The sequence below is a fragment of the Amaranthus tricolor genome, chromosome 3 (assembly GCF_026212465.1).
Source record: "Amaranthus tricolor cultivar Red isolate AtriRed21 chromosome 3, ASM2621246v1, whole genome shotgun sequence".
In the NCBI taxonomy this organism is placed as follows: domain Eukaryota; kingdom Viridiplantae; phylum Streptophyta; class Magnoliopsida; order Caryophyllales; family Amaranthaceae; genus Amaranthus; species Amaranthus tricolor.
The window spans coordinates 30,993,080-31,013,866 of record NC_080049.1 but is presented as its reverse complement, the minus strand read 5'-3'; the positions used below and the strand labels follow the sequence as shown (position 1 = coordinate 31,013,866).

The 20,787-nt window shown below is 34.9% G+C and overlaps 2 protein-coding genes across 2 annotated transcripts; both read right to left on the bottom strand.

The window, feature by feature from the left end:
• Nucleotides 1–431: 431 nt before the first annotated feature.
• On the bottom strand, nucleotides 432–5,865 carry LOC130809176 (syntaxin-22-like). The gene is made up of 7 exons (XM_057674838.1): nucleotides 5,527–5,865; nucleotides 5,340–5,433; nucleotides 4,179–4,318; nucleotides 3,993–4,055; nucleotides 2,533–2,690; nucleotides 2,310–2,410; nucleotides 432–1,359 (listed from the first exon to the last, which is right to left on the bottom strand). The coding sequence occupies exons 1-7, from the start codon at nucleotides 5,709–5,711 to the stop codon at nucleotides 1,294–1,296; spliced, it is 807 nt and encodes a 268-aa protein (XP_057530821.1). The 5' UTR covers nucleotides 5,712–5,865; the 3' UTR covers nucleotides 432–1,293.
• Nucleotides 5,866–7,017: 1,152 nt separating this feature from the next.
• On the bottom strand, nucleotides 7,018–19,978 carry LOC130809175 (ATP-dependent DNA helicase At3g02060, chloroplastic). The gene is made up of 14 exons (XM_057674836.1): nucleotides 19,125–19,978; nucleotides 17,664–17,889; nucleotides 16,384–16,629; nucleotides 15,162–15,296; nucleotides 14,518–14,642; nucleotides 14,150–14,289; nucleotides 13,972–14,042; nucleotides 10,832–10,993; nucleotides 10,013–10,099; nucleotides 9,744–9,917; nucleotides 9,357–9,401; nucleotides 8,521–8,877; nucleotides 7,575–7,869; nucleotides 7,018–7,500 (listed from the first exon to the last, which is right to left on the bottom strand). The coding sequence occupies exons 1-13, from the start codon at nucleotides 19,727–19,729 to the stop codon at nucleotides 7,768–7,770; spliced, it is 2,475 nt and encodes an 824-aa protein (XP_057530819.1). The 5' UTR covers nucleotides 19,730–19,978; the 3' UTR covers nucleotides 7,018–7,500; nucleotides 7,575–7,767.
• Between the last annotated feature and the right edge of the window lie 809 nt (nucleotides 19,979–20,787).

Here is a 20,787-nt window from a genome sequence, read left to right as displayed (position 1 = left end):
GCAGTTAATTAGTGCAAACAACTTCTTTGTCTTTTTTTTTTGAATCAAATCACTTGTTCGCAATTAGTAAGTGCGAATAAACCCATACTTCAGGTTTGGAATTTAGGCGCTTACATTTAGAAATAAGTTGAATTTACTCTTATTTGGTGCTTTTTTTATAATTAATCTTATTCATTTCAAATTTTCAATCACTGTCCCCATTTATGTCAAAAGGTATCACGTTGTTAACTTTTTTCGGTTAGGGTTGAATAGAGTAAAAAATTTTAATTAGATAAATTTTCAAATGAGACAGTTTCGCAGGTTGAATATCTCTATTAAGCTGACTCAATGTACATTTAGAGTATTAAAGTAATTATTTATAAGCTTAATTTGATCACTTATAACTTCAAATGACCAATTATAACTTTATAAAGTCTTAAAGCGATCACGTAGAATCTTGACGTGATTAATTAAAAAAATAAGCTAATTATACAATCTCATACATATCAACTTAAAACCGGATAATAATTAATAACTGATAAAGTCAAAATATATCAAAGGTGAAATCGCATAACAGAGCACAAAATTGATGGTATTGACTGCTTTCTCAATGTTGTTCTTTCTTTCCTTTTGTCCTTGTGCATTTAAGATTTTCAAACTTCAACTCTTCTTTAGTTTAGAAGCTAAAGGCAAAAGGGTTATAACTTTAGGCCCTGATCATGCCAGAGTCTTGAGCGATTGCTCTTTTAGCCTACTTTAGGATGAGCTTACCTCTCTCTACTTTCGACATCAAATGAGGAGGATGTTAACTTTCAAATTGGAGTTAGCTCTCCGTAGAACGACAACCCGAGAAAGAAGAGTTGCTTCCTATGCTTCGAACAGAGATTACAAACAATTACATTACACAACTCACTTTTGTATCGCCATTGACATTACTACATTCAAACAAACTAGTTGAAGAAGAAATACAAAGAAAACTCAACCAGACAAATATAAAGCCAAAACCTCACTAAATGCACTCACAAAGATCTGGTATAGCCAAGCCAATTTACATTGGAGTGGACTACACCACTCACTCAAAAAATCAAGCTAAGATGAAAATGCCTATGTAAATAAAATAAAAAAAATACATAGACCTTGATGGAGAATAAATATGTCAAATAAGCAAAGCTCGGAAAACGCCATCACGATAACACAAGCACACACATTTTATAGAAAAATGCTCCTACAACCTCAAATTATCAATGAGAAAAGAATCATCAGCCTCCAGAAAACACTGGCATTTGCATCAACTTCAGAATCATCAATTGCAGCTTATATGATTAATATAAGCAAGAAGATAATAATAATCATCGCAAACAAGGCTAGTAACCACCAACACTGTCAAATGTCACAGGTAAACAATAAAATAATTACCAATAATAATAACAATGATAAAAAATAATATTCAGACATAATAGAGCACAAATTAGAAATATAGATAATCTACGGAATTGAAGCGAGTTTTACGTTTAAAGTAGAATAAATCACAATAGTTAGAATTTATTTTTACTTAAACTGATAAGTAATATGTAGGTGAAATTTTGAGTGATTATAACTTTTCTATAAGCTGCAACAACACACATAACAACAAAAGCCTTAATCCCAAAATATTGGGGTTGACCACATAAACCAATACATCCGTTCCAGTGGCCCTCCACATGAATTCTTCTTTTCCATTCATTTATTTACTTTAAGCCGCAGTCAGATGAAAATTTTTCATTGAAACTGTTCTCAAGCTTGTCTTCTTTTTACATAAATGTTCAATGAGCTTATTACTACAAATCAAACTTGTTATGTTTTCTGATTAGATGTTTTATTTTTAGTTGTATTTCAACATTCATCTACACAAGTACTAATCAATTAATCATGTATCAGTGGAGGTAGAAAGACCACTAGAATCCTTCAATTCCCAATCCCTTGTCAATAACCAATTTGGGATTTAGGGAGTAGTAAGATACAATACTAAAATGGTTGAAAGTTGGAAGTAGAATGTCTCCTTCTAGTTGTTTTACTTTCAATTCTAGTGATACCCTGAGTTAAATCTGCATGCCATAATGGACACAATGGCAGTGACTCCTTTAAATTCAGCAACATTGAATCTAACCATATGAGGTCAAAAAGTAATACTTCCAAAAATTCTAGTGCTCTTTAAACCTCCAACAGAAGTTTTTCCAAGGAAGGAAAACATTAGCCTAACAATGTTTGAACTAGATCTTTATGAAATAACCGGACTTGCAGCGTTTGAACAAGATCTTTGTGAAACTTCACTAAGAAATTAAGAATGTTACCCAAGTTGAACCAGATCTTTCATTTTTAGAAGCCTTGGATATTTGCTGTTTTGCTTGGGTTGTCACAGCAGCAGAAGCCTCAACATTAGAATGAATATCATCTGCAAATGCAAAATAAGTAATAACATGGGCATTGGTGAATGAAGCAAATCTGCACGCAGATATACAAAGTAGAAGTTGCTAAAGCTGATAAAGCATATTCATGTGGGCTATAGAATTTTACCAATGACAACGCCCTGCTCATGCACTAGAACAGCAAGGTCTTTGAAGATTTCATTAGCTTGCCCAATTTGGCTTTGGATCTCCTTAATCCCCTGTTCTCTCTCCTCAATGATGGCTTCATTAAAGGAAATCTCATTATCCAAAAGTACCAATTCTTGCCTGTACATACATGAATCTTCGTAATAAAAATCACAGCTTCATTATTAAAAGTATATAGGATCCATTTACAAAAGAAACAGGAAACTTTGTCTGTTTGAGCAAGTTTAAAAGTAAAATACGGAGCATACAAATCTTGTTTGTCAATCCTAAATATTTTAGAGGGCAAAGATGATAAAAGAAGAAACAGGAAGAACAAATAACATATTTATACGGACAGCTCAAGAAAACACATAAGAAAATAAGATCATCTTCTAAAAAGCATCCTTACGTTTAGTATTTGAGTAAATCAACATTCAAATAATTATGATTAACAAAATAAGTTTAATTTATAAATCACATGTGTAGACTGTAACATACCGAGTGATATCTTATCCCTATAGGCTATATTTTGCCCAGAAGCTCTCCTTTGTTAAAGGAATACTAAAAGATATGCTTAGAAGTTCTCAAAGCCTTTGTGCGATGCCAACTAACTACATCTCAATAGTAAACCAAATGGCTCATCAACCATTACCAAGGGTCTCATGTAAAACTGTCTTATAATTCAATCAAGTGGCAATTTAAGTATGAGCTCTTTAGCTCTTTAGAATGCATTACAAAAGATGTACATAGTAATACATACTTCTTCGCATGCAAAAAACATTCTTCTTCGCATACAAAAATTTTCATACTCACCAACAATGGTGCACTACCCTATTGCCATTTAGTGGCTCCCACTTAGGCACGATTTAGGGGGTTGGTTGTACACAACCTCACCCTTGTAATAACACAGAGGTTGATTTTGATTGACCTTTCATAGCATAATCAAACAACTATTCAAAGGGTACCAAATATGGCTTTAGTAGAATGTATTATAATATAAGAATGAACCTCCTCACAATCAAATTTCATTCCCAATGACGATGATAACAAACCTACAAACTCTCCGTTCTTCCATAAAACACATTAAACAATCAACAAAAGATATATTTCACAAAGAGTTCCACAAGTAGGACAATGGTACAATACAAGAATTAGTAAGTTTAACACTCAACCACTAAATCAGTTCATGTAATGGATCAAGAGAAAAAAAATAGAATTTAGTCCAAACCTCATTCCAATTTTTGCACCAACAGAGTAGGGGTTAGGAACTTTTCCTATGTTCCATCATCTATCAAATAATTAGAGACTCAGACCTCGTATAAAGGGTCCTATTCCTCATACAACCCTAAATATCACAAAATCGACCACAATATTGCCTGTACAACTGAAATGACAATAATGACGTAAGTTGGACAAGATTCAATCACATCTTTGAAGTCTAACCTCTTTTGCTCTAACAAGAAAGGTTGGCTCTCAAGATCTTGTTTTCCTTCTTCGACAGTTGAGCTGTTGGAATCCAGAAAAATGCAAACTATCATTTACTTGAATTTAATAGGAGTACATAATAAAAACTAAAAGCATATTCCATTCAAAGAAATATTGTTAGACAAACAATGTGCTCCAACATACTCGACTACAGCAGAATTAGGAGCCCCTGAAGGCATGTAAGTAGATTCACGCTCAGAGGCAAGCTGTTGAACTTTCTGGAATTCTTGTAAAGTAGCTTGGAAATCTCTAGCAAGTTTAGCGTCTTCAATTTTTTTGCTTTGCTGGAAAAAAATACAATAATCTTAAACCTCTTCAAAGATATGTTTCCTTTAGAATACATTACAAAAGATGTACATAGTAATACATAAAACTATACAAGATCATGAACATCAAACAAAGGGACTTCTACATCGCACAGGGTTCCACATCGCCGAGGTCCAAGAATAAATAATAAACAAAAGTGACAGAATTCACACCGAACAAGGAAAATTTCTAATAAATGATGACAAATAGAAAATTTCAAAAGAATACTGATCATAGATAGGCAACAATTCAACAACAATTATTCAACAAGACATCAGAATAAACAGAAAATTGACTGTGGGTACAAGTGGACAGGAGATAAAGCAATCCATTCTTAGTGCTTGATCACACATTGGCTACATCATGTAGCCATATTAAACAACATTTACATTCCAGGGAATTGTTAAAGCTTAATTTTAAAAAATTAAGCTTCAATAAAAAGTCCCATTTATAACACAATAGTCAATAGGGGAATAACTTCCAAAAGTGTATTCAACATTTCCACATTTATACATCCCAAAAAAGATAGGTCGCATTTTTCAAAATCCCTTCACTTAAACCTTACCCTTAGACCTTAGTTTATTTGATTATGAGGACTAGAATTATGTTCTTTATTCGATGAAGCCAAAATTTTACAGTTAAATCATGTGATGTTTTATACAAGGGTCAATCGACACAACCTCTAACAAAATTCTTAAGTACATCCGACCCCCAAAACCCTGCCTAGGTGACAGCATATAATGGTATTGAGGCAATGAAAATATTTTTTGTTGTTATATCAGAAGAAATAGAACTGAGGTACTTCGAAATAAAGATGAAAAAGTACAAGCACAAAGAATTAAATAATCAAATCAGCTTGGATAGCAATGTAAGTAACATATTTGTCTTAGACCAGAATTACAACCTTAAAATCAAAGCATCTTTGTAGAAATTCATCAAATAAATTTACAATCAATTCAATTAAAATAACAATTCAACAAAAAGATAGAAAGGAATTACAGAGACATCAGCAGCATGATCAGAATCACTTAGAGATTTAAGCTTGGCAGAAGTGTCCTTAACCAACTGCAATATACGCTGCCTCGTATTATGCCTACATCATCAACAAATTTTAAAAAGAACAACCATTAATCTACCACAGCAATTCATAAAACCCCATAATTCACAAGGCAAAAGAAAAACTGACAGCTTTTGGCGGTGATCAGGAGTGTCTTTGGAGGTGCCTATGGCTTCAACGAGACGGCGGAAAGCAGAGATAGCGGTGTTGATCTGAAAAATGCCGGCAGCAACGGCTTGCGATGGGGATTGAGTTGAAGAACGAGAAGAAGAAGCAGGTCGTCCTCCGCCATTCCTGATATCTTGGAAGCTCATTTTCGTTCGTCAATGGCGATCGTTGAAACCGGTCAGAGAAATTTGATGGATCAATGGCCGGCAAGACAGCTGGTCCGCGGGGAGGACAGGTAAAGAGAAAGAGAGAGAAAAGACGGGGGATTTTCTACTTCCAAGTGGAGAGTATGATCCTTTTGGAAGGGGAGGGGGACCCATGTTTATAGTTATTTATTAATTCCTCCGTTTTGAAATACTCGCTAACACTTATTGACGTTATTTATCGTTTAAGCTTAATATATATTGTGACTAATATTTAAGAAAAATTATGGTCACGTGCCATCTTGTCTGAATCGCCGAACCGCATATTTTCATGATTTTTTATAATTTTTAAATGTGTATAATTTAATATATAAATAATCAAAATAATATATTAAATTGCCTAAAAAGTCAAATGTAGCACGAATAGCGGAACAGAGGAAGTAGTACTTCATAAATTACTTTCCGGTTCACACCAATTGTCCTATTTAATTTTTTGATACTATTTATTGACTATTTTTAATTTGTATTATTTTAATTGAGATATTAAAATTTGCCAAGTGAAATTTTGTTTGATTTGTCTTATAATTTTATTAATATTAATTTTTTATAATTGTTAATTATGCTTGATTAAAGAAATTTAAAATTGAATTAGAAGTTGTACATTAGATAAAGTGTAAAATCAAATGACATAATTAGTAAAAATTGGAGAGAGCATTTATTTTCTCAACTGAAAATATATTGTTGTGTTAACCACTAGTCATTACATGAAATTAGAGATATTAAAAATTAAAATAATATATAATAGATCACGAGGAAAACAAGCAACCAATTCTAACTAAAAAAGTTACGTTTTAAGTCCAGTTACATATATTCAACTTTTTTAAAACAATTGGTAGATTTTATGGTTGAATATTATCTTTTCACTTGTGACAAGAATTTCATTTTCATTTTAGTCTTATACGACATTTAATTTTCACCACTCAAAAGTTTAATTTTTATCTTTACTTGCAAGTAGAATGTAGGGGAGTTGACATACTCCAAAAGATTAAGGAGCGTTATGGACATTTTTATACTGTCAGTTAGAGTTGTTAGTTGATGATTTGCTATGAAAAAAACTTAATTTTTGATCATTAGATGTTTATTAGGGAAAAGTATTTTCAGAATTGCTAAAAAATAGCCAAGTTCAAGAATCACAAGAGTGAATATAAGCAATAATAGTTAAAGTCCCTTTAATTTTATATTTTTCTAATTATTATTGAGACCCAGTAAATAAGTAATTAAACTAAAGCAACATTAACGTAAACTAAAGTAAATTAATATTTGAAACCCTTATTTTTCAGAACTTGTCTGATCGAGCAGCTTACACATGTTCAAAACAACCTCTAATTTAAAGGCATATTTGCTCAAACCTAACACAAAAAATATATTGAAATAGGCATTTGATAGTAAATTGTATTGATATCTATGTCATTATATACAATCAAGCAGCTATAATTTACAAATCATCATATGATTGCACAAAGAATCAGTTATCAGTCTTAGACATTCATTGATTTCCATCCATTAATTTCCTAATAAGTCCATTAACATATCCTTAAGCTTCTTGTGCAATGGCATTGAGATAAGAAGCATTCTTTGATTTGCGACTCGAGAGATCATCTGATCATCAAGTTCAGAAATCATGTTCAGGTGAAAGATGCTTGCCCAAAGAGCAGGCTGATGAGCCTTTATTCAACTTTACAGCTAGCAGCTTAATATCAAGAACGCTGCTAGACTAGGCCAGTCTGTTAGTCTGCAACACGCAGGAGGATACATCAGCATCAGAGATAAACCCGAATAAATACAAGTAACTCGAAGATGTTTTACCTGGTCACATAATCGTGGCACATGTGGGTAGTAACTGTGCAGCTTTCCGAGTCATGGTTTGTTATATATATCATGCTTTGATTTATAAAATCATCCGAGAGAAGGTTGATGAACGACAAAGAAGCCACATTGGAATTGTCTCTCGATGGATGAAGAAGCCGAGTTTTGAAATTAATCGCAGCGCAAGAGGCGATTAATACTTGATAAGTGATGGCAAAGAAGCATGAAGTTCTGCTAAGCACTGAAAGATCCAATTAAGGAGTTGCTCCCTTGGTAGCTCCAGAAGTAATTCGGACTGCGAGACAGAACGACATGGTCGAAGAAAACATGGTTTGGAAGATAAGTTCTTGACATTTAGCCCATTCAATAGATAGTTCACAAATTCTTGTTTAGGATCGTCCCATTAATAAGACGAGTCCAAGTTGTATATGACTGGTTTTTATATATAAGTAATTGATTTTAAGCTATATGCGATTGGTTTTGTAGATGTACGTTTACACTATATGTTTCATTTTATCATCTACGTGTAAATTTATGGCATATGTAATCATTATTAAAGTGTAAGTGATCATTATTATTATATAAATTTTCCAATAGATTATTATTCTTATTTAATTAAAGAAGCATGGAAGAGGTCAATAGTGCTGATTTTAAGCTATATATGATTTTAAATGTATGTGTTCAGAATTTTAAGCTACATGTGAGCGCTTTTAAGCAGTATGTGGTTATAGTGGGCTGTCTCATATACGGCGTCCTACTATTGAGACGGCCGCATATGAGACACGTTGTAGATAATTTCCTATGACTGATCTAGTCTATGTACATGGATATATAAGTGTACTTATAAGAGATCATGGAAAGATGTGCAAGATTAAATAAAAAAGGAAAGTCGAAGGCTCAACGATCTGTCTAGGACAATGCTTACGGGTATGAGAAGAACGATTACCTTTATTTGTCCATCTTCATATATCAGCACACTACGCAGTACATCGGAAACCATCGAATCCTTGATCAGTCTGAAGACACTTTTAGTCATATTTGTTTCCATGACAACCATCCTTCCAGCGGCATAAATACGATTAATTCCGAGATCTGCAGCCATTCTTTTCACATAGAGTTTCTTTAATAGAATCTCCATCGAGTAAGGCTCTCTTCCGTATTGTCTCCTTAGATCCTCCGTAAATTCAACCAAACTCAAGATATCCTTCTCCGCTGCATTCTCAGCATTGTTTATTAATTCCATCGGATTATCCAGATAATTGATGTACTCAGAAGAGAGATGAGGATTGAAATTTATATCAAACTGGAAAAAGATTAAGATAAGCATATTAAAAGTAAGAAAAGAGCGCAATTTTAAAATATTTATACATGTATTTCTAGTAGTCAAAAATCTTCCGTGATAAGAAAGCACAACATGGCCAGTTTTTTTTTCTAAAACAATACTATTTACACCATCATCATGATCATGATCATCCTACCCATTCTATTTCACTCAGAATACTATCTATTATGAATAACATTTTAATTATAAAGTTCTAACGAGTAATGAAGTGACCTTGTCGGAGATCGTCGAACCATTTATGAGATTTATCCAAAACAAATGATAAAGAAGAAATCACGAATTGACTTAACAAGTAATCTTCAAAGGTCTTATAGAACTAGAATTCCTTGGTTGCGTTAATTATGATTGTTCTTCAAAAGCAAATCTGATTCATAACTCAAAATCACTTGTTCGTATTACTAAAGTGACTTAATTAACGGCATGAACAAATTTAGATGTACCTGAACTTTGTGGTAAGAAATAGATTTTATACGGTGTTCCTCCACCTGTGAAACATAACAAGAATCATAATTAATAAGTGAAGTCAAAAACTCTTCATGGAATAAATGAAAGACTGACCGTTCAATCTTTGCTAAGGACACAAGATAGCTTATAAATGCAGGCTATGTTACTTGGACTCGGATACCGATGTCGGATACTGGTACGTGTCCAAGTATCGGATACGCCTAATATTCAATTTTATGCCTAAAATGAAGCGTCTAAGTGCCATAAAATGTTTGAGCATCAAGGATCAGACACTGGTATGTGAAGCAAAATGAAGAGTCCAAGTAACATAGAACAACGATACATAATCCTAAGGTATGAATAAAGGTTATTCAACAAATTACCTTGGACAAGCTCTCAAACAGCATCTCGAAAAAAAGATCAATGCCCACATTCCCTACATCACCTGTTTGCTGCTCACCGAATATATTACCGAACCCTCTAATAGCCATGTCTCTTTCAGCAAGTTGAAAACCTTGGCCAAGTTCGCGACATTCTTCAAGGGCTTGAAGTCTCTCCTACATTTGAAAAACAAAATCATCTAAATTAACTCAAATCTGAAATAAATCCGAGGATATCTTTATTAAGGAATTAAGAATGTGACAAGACACACCAGTGCTTGATCTGATAGCAGAGATTTATCAGGGTAAAACAAGTGTGCGTAAGCCTCCTTATCTGCTCTACCCACTCTTCCTCGCAGCTGTTGAGTTTGAATTGGAACAAATGGAAACAAACATTAAACAAATATGAGAATCCGTAGTTATATTTATGTCTAAATTTTTTTATTGAACTTCAAAAAACTTAGCACCGGGTATAAACTCGACTTTTGAATTTTCCGACCGCCTTTCAATAGTCACCTATGGTTATTCTATAAGTGCATTGATGACTACTATCCAAAGTCCAAACCTCACTTTAATCGGAAATTAGTGCATTAGTGCATTCTGAAATCTAGAACTTACTTTCAAAGGTCCTAGATGCTTCTCAGTTGTATATACTAAAGCTTAAAATGTTCAGTTTATTGTCATTGTTCTCCTTCCAAAAAAAAGTGGAATTTCCTTTAATAGAATAAAGAAAACCCTACCATCCAAATTGAGGTATAGATCATAACCCATAAGCCCGTTCCTTAGCATTAACTTCAGATGCTACAAGTCTTGATTTTATTATGTCATTATTCTGCTTCAGTGAAATTCTAGAGTCCATTGTAAATGGCCAAAGATAGTAAAGTACTTTAAAAGGACACTGAACAATAACCCTCAATTACTCTATCAAACTCACAAATGAAAGAGCATTCAACGAAAGAAAAAAAAGCATGATTGCAAAACCCACAAATATCTGATAGCAGCTCGTTAATTCTAAATATTTTATATGCTAGGATAACGAATGAAAAAGCACAGGAGACAACTCAGTTACAACTGGGGAAAAAATAACATGCCTGATAGAGCTGTGCAAGTCCGAATTGCTGAACATCCTGAATTATGATAGTATTTGCATTCTGAATGTCCAATCCACTTTCCACAATATTTGTACATATAAGAATTTTGATTTTTCCAAGAGAAAAGTTTTCCATTGTCTCCTCAAGCTGTTTAGAGTATTGCTGTAATCCAAAATGAATGCAAAATATAAAATCAGAGATTATTATGAACAATGGACAGAGCATGCAAATCATTATAACCATGCAGATGCAGAGACACTTTTAATCGTAAACTGCAGTCTGTAGTCTATACACTTAATTGACAATTTCTCAAAGGTTATTATTATTTGCCCCTCCCCACCAAAAAAAAATCCGTTCAACCGCCCCTTTTCTCCTTTTTGGCCCTCCTTCCTCCAACCCAAATCTCCCATCTCCCTCGTCATCTAACTCATTTAAACTCACACCACACTTGCATGTGTAGGAGACCACTGCAACTCTGCCCCTTCCAACTGAGCTGTCCACCGGAGTGACTTGTTTTCATTAAAAAAGAAAAAATGTGGTGGATCTACATTTAGTCCATGGCCAAATTCTGGCGGAGTATGTTCATCTATGACCCAAATGCAAATAGGTTATGTTTGACCATGGCCAAACGAGGCCCTACATAAAGGCGGCATTTTGCGTTGGAGACTTTGAGCCATGGCCCTATGCAATCTGCTTGCATTTGGCCATGGCCCAAACGCAGATTCTATGCTTTCTTCTTTTTTTTGAATTTTTTTGAAAAAAAAGAGCCACCTCAAATAGCAGCTCGATTGGAAGGAGAGAGGCAAGGGTAATGATTTTTAGTAGTGGGTGGTGGTCTGAGCTCCATTGGCGGTATTTTAAAAGGAGGCATAGGTGAAGTCAAAGAGAAACGGTAAACATTGTTCGTGGTTGAACAGCTTAGTGTGACTAGTGCTGAGCTTTAGGGGAAGTGGTGGTTAAAGTGTGTATGAAAATACCAGGGATACACAGAAACAACAACAATACCAAAGCCTTAAGACCATGAATACACCACAATAGCTTTAAGAAAACGTGTTATGAATAAATCGTAATAGAGCTATTCATGTGAACTACACAGTATTTAAAAATTGGCATGCTGCCATCTTTAACCAAAATATTAAGAGGGACATGCATTATGTGATCCTCAGACCTTACTGAGTGCAAACTGCAAAGTTCACAAAGTAATGAGTTCATAAACTTCTATTCTATATCGTGGGTGATTTAGTTGAAGTAACAGAAAAAAAATATGAGTTCAGGTGTCTAGTTGAATTAACATGGGAGAAAGTAAAGCTTTCAGCTACTTGTTGAGCACAAGCTCACAAGTTTTGAAACACCATATTGCTTCTTTATAACTTCCATATCTTTGTTAACAATTTTATTTGTCCATACTTGGGATCTCGTAAACAGAGGAGGAGTTTCATCAAATTAATTTTTTTTATAGGATTTAGAATTTCACTTGGCCCCCAGAATGTATATTAATCATTTAGTTACATATTAAGTTGGCCTCCTGTTGAGTATTTAGAGCATGTAGGACATATCCAAAGGCTTAAGACATGTACTAAGGCATAGACTAAGCAATAACGTAACAACGGAACCAAAAACATGGAGCTCGGATGGCCTGCTCGTTCGAGCACTGGCTCGTCCGTCAGGCAGTTTGCTTTGAAACTTTCTGTTTGATGTTTTTGGTATTTGCTCGTTTGAGCACTTAGAAATTTTCGCGTCATAAAGTTTCTGGAAAGTGTTTTGGCTTATGCTCGTTCGAGCACATTGAAATGGAACATCAATTCGTGATACGAAACTTTGTTTCATGGAGTAATGTGTTATTATTATGAACGAATGTTTTACGTCATAATTAACTGATAATCATCAGTTATTATTGATGTATTGTTTTGGATGAATTCACTTCAACTCTATAAATAAGAGTGAGTACATGAAAATCATTTACATCTTTAAAACATCAATGTCTGTCATCTTTCTCTCAATCTCTTGGAACATAGAAGAGAGTAATTAACTCTTTTATTGTTTTCTAATTTTAATCTCAACAAAAACACATAATCATTTAGTTTAATCGGTTCGTACTAATCGGTTGATGTGATTGATTGTATCTCATTGTGAATTTCCGATCTCATAACCCAAGTACCTTTGTGGGGGAAATATCACAATAGGAAAGCTTGTAGTAGCCTTCAATCTATATCAAGATTTCTGAGTGACGTTCATCGTTGCAAACATATCTTCTCTACGGTGTTGTTCAATTCGTAGTTCATTCAAGCAAGGAGTCCATTGCCATTCACAAAGGAGACACTACAAACATCATCTTGTATTTGTAATTTTACTTCCGCATTATTATTTGTAATACCTCCCCCATAAAAATTATTGAAGGTTCACTATTGCCGTAAATTACAAAGTTACCTTCATACAGAACAATTTACCTGAGAAATAGACTTTAAGGCCTTATTTGGATGGAGGGAAATGGAGGGAAAAGAAAGGAAGGATTTGGAGGGATGGAGATCCCCTTGTTTGGATAGCAAAAAGAGAGGGAGAGGATTTGGAGGGATTAAGGGTGTGTTTGGATGGATGGAAATGGAGGGAAAGGAAGGGGAGGGATTTGGAGGGAGATAGAATCCCTTGTTTGGATAGCAAATTGAGAGGGAAGGGATTTGGAGGGAGGGAATTGAAAGGATTTGATTGATACTTTTTGTTAAGGTTCTAATCTCTCCAAAGTTGGAAAGATTTGAAGGGATAACTTTCATCTCCCTTCCATTCCTTCCTATACAAACAAGAGTTAATTCCCTTTCATTTCTCTTCCCTTCCCTTCCCTTCCCTTCCCTCCCCTTCCCTCCCTTTCTTTTCTCTGCAAATTTATTATCCAAACATAGTGTTCTTTAATTTGTAAACGTCCAAATCTCTCCATAAGAGGAAAGATTTGGAAGGAAAATAAAATTCCTTTCTCTCCCCTCCATTTCCTTCCTATACAAACAATGGAGTATTTTCCCTCTCTTCCTCTCTCCCTCTCTTCCTTTCCCTTCCTTCCCTTTCTTTTCTCTCCTAATTTGCTATCCAAACAATAGTGTAAGTCTTCAAATAGCTTAAAAATTAAGGGAAAAGTAAGAAAGGTAAAACACCTTTCCATGAGCAATGGCTATTTCAACATCCGGAAAGGACTGTTCAAGAAAACCCATCACTTCATCAAGTCCTGCAAATTAGCAGAGTATCAGTGGTTTAAAATTGACTATCCACTAAGTCATAATCACTCTAGATTATAGGCATAGTCCCAGTAAAATCTACTACTATCTGTTTCACCTTTTATACGAGGAAGAACGTAGAACACTTGGCCACCTCTATCCAGCTCATATTTGATCGCCGATTTTACTTTGTCTTTACTGAATGCTGAAAGCTGAGTCTTAATGGGGACTCTTTCTGGAGGAGGCGTGGAGATTAAACTGTGAAAAAAACCATGGAAGTTACAAACACTACATATAACACATGTTTTTTATTTCTTCCTAAAAAGCCACATGAAAAGGATGATTATAATTGCTGACTTGTGCATATTTCAGACACAGCCGTAAAAGAAGTTTCGAATTGAAGTGCTTCCAACAAGCTTCTTCGACATTTGAATAACGGGTCATTCTCCTGGTATGCTTACAATACAATGAGGAATAAAAAATTACCTAGCATCACGGAAACCAGTCAAAGCCAGATAGAGCGTCCGAGGTATTGGTGTAGCTGAAAGTGTGAGAACATCAATCGAAGTTTTGAAAGACGCAATTTTTTCCTTCTGCTTCACACCAAACCTCTACAAAGAAAGGACAACTTGCATTATTGAAATTTACGAGTGGCAGATCCTCATAAGGAAGTGTCTTCCATTGCAAGTAAATCTTGGGAACATTAATGTGGAAGTAATAAACTAAAGACAATTATATCATACTAAAATGGAATATCAGCTTTGCATGACAATGGATATGTCAATAAGCTCCCCTATATATCTTAAATGCTGTTTTATATCCTCTCAGATCTATAGTTCATAGTTGTGTACATTTGAATCCTCTCCGAATTCCAATCATATGCAATGGTGCAGCAAAGAATTCAAATATCAGAAGCTATGCAGGCATTGGAGATTGCACGATCATCTTGGATAAAAGATAGCATCATTGAGTAATAATTCAACTACTACCATTCAATAAAAACATGCCCTTTACGTTATGTAACGGGCATTGTGTAGAAAGAAAAAAGGAAAGAACCATGAAAGCAAACCGAGAAAAGATAAAAGAAACACATATTCATTTACAAAATGGAATGAAGAAAAGAGACAAACCTGCTCCTCATCAACTACAAGGAGACCCAGGTTGTTATAAACAACACGATTTCCGAGAAGCGAATGAGTTCCCACGATAATGTCCAGTTCACCTTTTTTAATCATGCGCAAGTATTCCTCTTTCTCTCCTCTGGTCTGCAAATAGTACAGCATGCTTAAGTTCCTTGACGTAGCTAAATTTAAGCAACTTGACAAGTTTATTACTCATTTTGAAGAAGTTTCTAGGTAAACATGAGAATTTGGCAAACATCAATCATAAAATTCCCAATAACAAGTATCACATTCAGCTTCATGAAACTCAATTAACTTTTACAAGCTTGTTTCCTATAAGGACCCAGGAATGAAGTTTTTTCCTGCTGGAAGAGAGGGGGCATTAGTGGGATTGGCAATAACTCTGTAATTTTATAATGGAAGTCATATGCAATTATTATTACCATACACTGCCATGTTAAAGGGGGCTGTTGAATGGTAACGGAAGTCTATCAGGAAAAACATTCGCTCAGAGATGGAGTTCCATTATCATGAACATTGGCATAAAACTTCATGTACAAAATACATATTAGTACATTACCCTTAGAAATAAATGATGATGATTTTGAGGTATGTATACTATCAAATGGTGGACATCAATGACCAGAAAAGAAACCAGTCTCCAAAGGAATAAGAGACGTAAGCCAATAACTCAGGTCTAGGAATGATATGAAGTTTAATGGCTTAGAGTACTAAATGGGTCTTGACCTTATTGTTCTTAACCTACCATTTTTACAACTTTAGGGTCTAACTAAGTTAAAAATGGTTCCATGAGTTGGATCCAGGTCTCAAATGGATTCATAGGGATCAAAAATTGGTCATGAGTTTTGCATGAGGCTACTCTAAAGTGGGTTTGAATTTGGGTCTATGTAGGTTTGGGTGGGCCTAGGTCTAACGGCCTGAATCTATAAACATTAGACCCAAACCTAGACCAGTTTATTTTTTATTGGAGACAGACCCATTGGGTCTAAAACTGAGACTCAAACCCTTAAATTAAGGTTCTGTCTAGGGCGGGTGTCCACCATCCATACTCAGGTTTCATTTCCACAAGACATTTATTATAATGGTCTATGTGAAGATACAACCATCCCACACTATTGGAAAAATACATACTGCTGATATATCTTTATAGTAAACTATGTCCACGGCTTCACCGATAGAATTATATTAAGCCGACTACAACTTGATTTACCTGAAACCTACTCAGTAGTCCAACCTTGACATCGGGATACTTTGAAAAACGTTCTGAAATAACATCAAAATGCTGTTTGGCAAGCACAATTGTTGGTGCTAGAACCATAGCCTGCTTTCCTGCTGAAACAACACAAAAGATTGCACGTAATGCAACTTCGGTCTTGCCAAATCCAACATCTCCACATATCAATCTGTCCATTGGTGTTTCTCTTTCTGTCAAATCCTTCTCTACATCAATAAATGCCTGCAGAAAACGTCAATGACTCTAACAAGAGGTATCAACTCACAATTTGAAAATATATGTTTTTGACATGGTTATTATCAGACAGCATATATAGAGCACACCCTTTTAAATACATATTTTTCCAATGGCCTCTTTCCCTCTGATCTGGCTGAAAGGACATCCCACAAGGAGTTCTGTCAACTCACAAGAAAGGGGAAGAAAAAAAAAGTAAAAGTGAAGGCTTATACATTCATATTTCATGCTAATAACTCTAGATAAGAATTCTAATGTTCAAGCACTTGAGTGCCCAATGCTCTAAACAAGTCAAGATTTTGTGAGTAGTGACATCACTTATGTATTCAGGAAAGCATCAAGATAGATAACTTAGTCGCTGAATTGTGAGTTGTGACAATCAAGAGTTCATCATCTAAACACAATATGGTAATAGCTGCGTAGAGTAAAAATGCAGTAACGGTCGCGATCGCGGTAATAGAACAGTGATACAGTAGGGGGAGTTATGCGTTTATCGTAGCGCCTAAATATCGATCAAAACCAACGATATCCCTTGATACGGCCCAGAACGCGGTTTTTAACAACTTTACAATGCGGGAAATTTTGGTTCATTGTTTTTAAAATCCTTTACAACGCAGCCGATGCGATGCGGTGCCATTTGGCTAGTGACATTAAATGGTAATAGCGAGAATTTTTTTTTTTTTTGCTATTTTTCACTAAATGTGTTATGTCATTCCCATTGTAATGAGGCTCTCATCCTCAAACATGTTTTACTTCACAATTTCCATTAACATCAAATACCATCATTCCAAGTGGTAATAGATGGAAATGAATTTTGTGAAGAAAAAAATGATTCGAGTAGGGATACATTATCATGAACCTTGTCAAATAATTTTATAGTTAAATTGCACAAAATTTCATTACTATTCATCTGTTCCCACCATTTAATACCAACAATCAAACAGACAATTAAGAGTTTCCATTCATTAGTAATGATATTGTTATAAGAAAAAAGGGTTTTCTACAAACAGAAGATGGTTTACCTGTTTCTGATCTGGTGTGGGCTCATAAAGAAACTGAGCAGCAAACCCTACCATGGCAGGACATTTAGGATACGATGTTCTTTTCTGCTTTAGCCTATGCAAATACAATTCCATCAAGTCAACTACCATTTTCTGGACAGCAACCTTTCCTTTGGTCCTCCTCTTTTGCCATGCCGTCGTGTCACTTATCTTACTAAGTGTTGGTGGCTTTTTTGTTTCATTTGGACTGAAAACAAAAGCAAAATAGAATGCTCAAAAGTCATTTGCTGGAAATTGGAAGTCTAGAAATACAATTAACAATAAGGTAGCTGATTTTCTTCAGTAAATCCAAGGTCATAAATTCAAAAATTTTTGCAGCTCAAAAATATTGAAGAGCTTATCAATTACTATAATTGTCACTAATATTAAGCATGGCAGTCTAAATCCAGCAATTATGTCTTTGCCTCCTCTAAATTCCATATTATACATTGGCATGAATGAAGGCTAAATATGTTGCTTGAAATTTGGTGACAACTACTTCTCAAGTCCAATTGGCAATTACCACATTTCACTATCAAATTGCTCATAGATAAGAGAATGTTGATGGCACCAGATCAGGATTGCAGCAAGAAAAATAGGAATGAGGAACTGTGTGTATAGCTAGTAGCGTAGTACACTAGTAATAAGGTGTCATTTACACATTATTTGGATAACATTTTGGAAGGGAAGGGAAGGGAAGGGGAGGGGAGGGGAAGGGAGGGGCGATTGGTGTGTTTTCCTTCCAAATCTCTCCATTGTTGGAAGGATTTTAAAATTGTGATAAAGTTCTTCTTTGCAATTCCCTTCCCTCCATTCCCCTATCACAAATTCTCAAATGAGATGGACTTATGTTGAGACTATCTTTGTTGGGCTGATCCAATATACACTTAGTGACTTAAAGTGATTAATTAGAGAAATAGGCTAATTATATGGGCTCGTCTCATGGTGAGACGGTCTCATATAAGACTTGTTGTTCCCCTATTGGGTATAAGGGAATTGCAATCCCTTCATTACCCTCCCCTTCCATTCCCTCCATTTCATCCTATCCAAATACAGTGTTAATGTGAAACAACTTCCATTCCAAAACACGAGATTGCTACATTACTTGTATCAATGTGACAGCTTAGTCATATGTAGCAATCTGAATAGGACTATGTTTTCAAAGTTATGCATACATACTAAGAAGCCATGTTTGCAATGAAATTCGAAAGACACATACATTGTAGTGTACTATCAATGAATTAAATAACTATGCACAAAATTTCAAGGTTACCCATGTCAAAATAGTTCAAAAATATGCAATTCTTCCCTATTTGATTAATAATTGCATAAATTTTCCTCTAGCAAATATGTATGAATGTGGCACCAAAAAAAAATAAAAGAGAACATAACAAATAACAACATATGATGAATGCCAAGTAGAAAGGATCACAGAAAACATACAGATTATATCTGTAAAGCATTTTCGCCGCCTGCTTAACAGGAAGCTTGGCCATACCATCAGCAAACTCAATAAAAACATACTCAATAGGCTCTGTACCATCTTTTGGAACATCAAATTTAATCCCCACAAATCTTCCAACACCAACTTTTTTATGAACCACATAATCTCCAGATTTTAGTGTATAAGGATCAACTTTATAACTAATTTCGCCATTTTCTCCAACCTTCCCATCTTTGTTTACCCCTTTAAGCTTCTCCAATCCTCTTTGTTGCTGCTGCTTCACAAGCTGAATATACTTCTCAGCTTCCTTAGAATCCATGGTGGGTTTTGCAACATCTCGAGTCCCGTGATCCCTCCTTATCCTCTTGTTCAATGCCGAAATTGGGTCGGAGTCTGAATCGAAATTCTTCTCCTTGCTTAAGAATGATTTGGTGGGTGAAGGCCCTTCAGTGTAAACAGCACTAGAGATTGAAAATTGGGGTTTTTGAGATTGGTGACGACATGGGCATTTGAAGTTGATGGAGATGGTAGATGATTGAGGGTAAGAACCCAATTTGAAGCAGAAATCTGGAATTGGAAGTAAAGACAGTTTTATGGCAGCCATTTTTACAAGAAAAGATGGAATTTTGTTTAGCAAAGAGTGATTATAATGAAGAATTGTTAATGGATTTTGGCATTTTGAAGGAGAAGATGAAAGGATTGGTGATTCAGTGAGAAATGGAGGGATGAAAAATGGTGGGTTTTGAGAGGGTTTAAGAGGTAGTTATAGGTAACTGATAATGTCAAGGATTTGTGGAGAAGAAATTATAGCTATTAAAAATATCTAAGGTGAGTGAGTTTAAGTGTCTCACCATATAGAGTTCATTCTCAAAACATCTTAAAAGGCTAGTTTGGCCGGTTCTATGGAGCCATTGGAGAAAGGGTCGGTTTCGGTTTGCGGTTTTGGGGCGGTTTTATAGAATCATTGGGGCGGATGAATCGGATGGTTTCGGTTTGCAATTTTGAGACAGTTTCATGGAACTGGCAGGACGGGTGAACCGGTTTAGAGTTTCATAAGTCAGTTTCTAACAATATAGTTGGTCATAATTTTTTCGAACCTTAACGGACCAAGACCTGCAGGTCAAATCGTTTCAAAACCTGTCACCAGTTTGAAATAGTTCGGAATCAATTTGATTTCGGATAACCCGCTTCGTTGTCATCACTAGTAGTACCTAAGACTAAGAGACTTGACTAAAGTCAAATTATAGTGTTAATCACAGTTGAGATTAGACCACGACCTAAAAAAACTTTTATCCTCCCAATTAGGGGAAAAGCTTAACGTGCATTGAATATATAGAAAAGGACGTGGTTTTCACTTATGCTCGCACCACACATACTTCATTGGAAGACATGTACGTGTATACACAGAACATCAAAATGCTAGTACTTTACAAGATTAATATTCATTGTGTTTCTTCTTTCAAGAAGGAATATTCATTGTGTTTCTTGCATTTTACCTTTATTATAACTTGTAGTTGTTCAATAATGCAAGATTAAAGCTGAGATAAAGAAAAGAAAATACTAATAAATTTATTTAATGTTTAAATATTCAATGAAAAATATAATCTAAAATAACACTATTGAAAAGTTCATATAAATTTCTCATTATAAAACTACTCTACT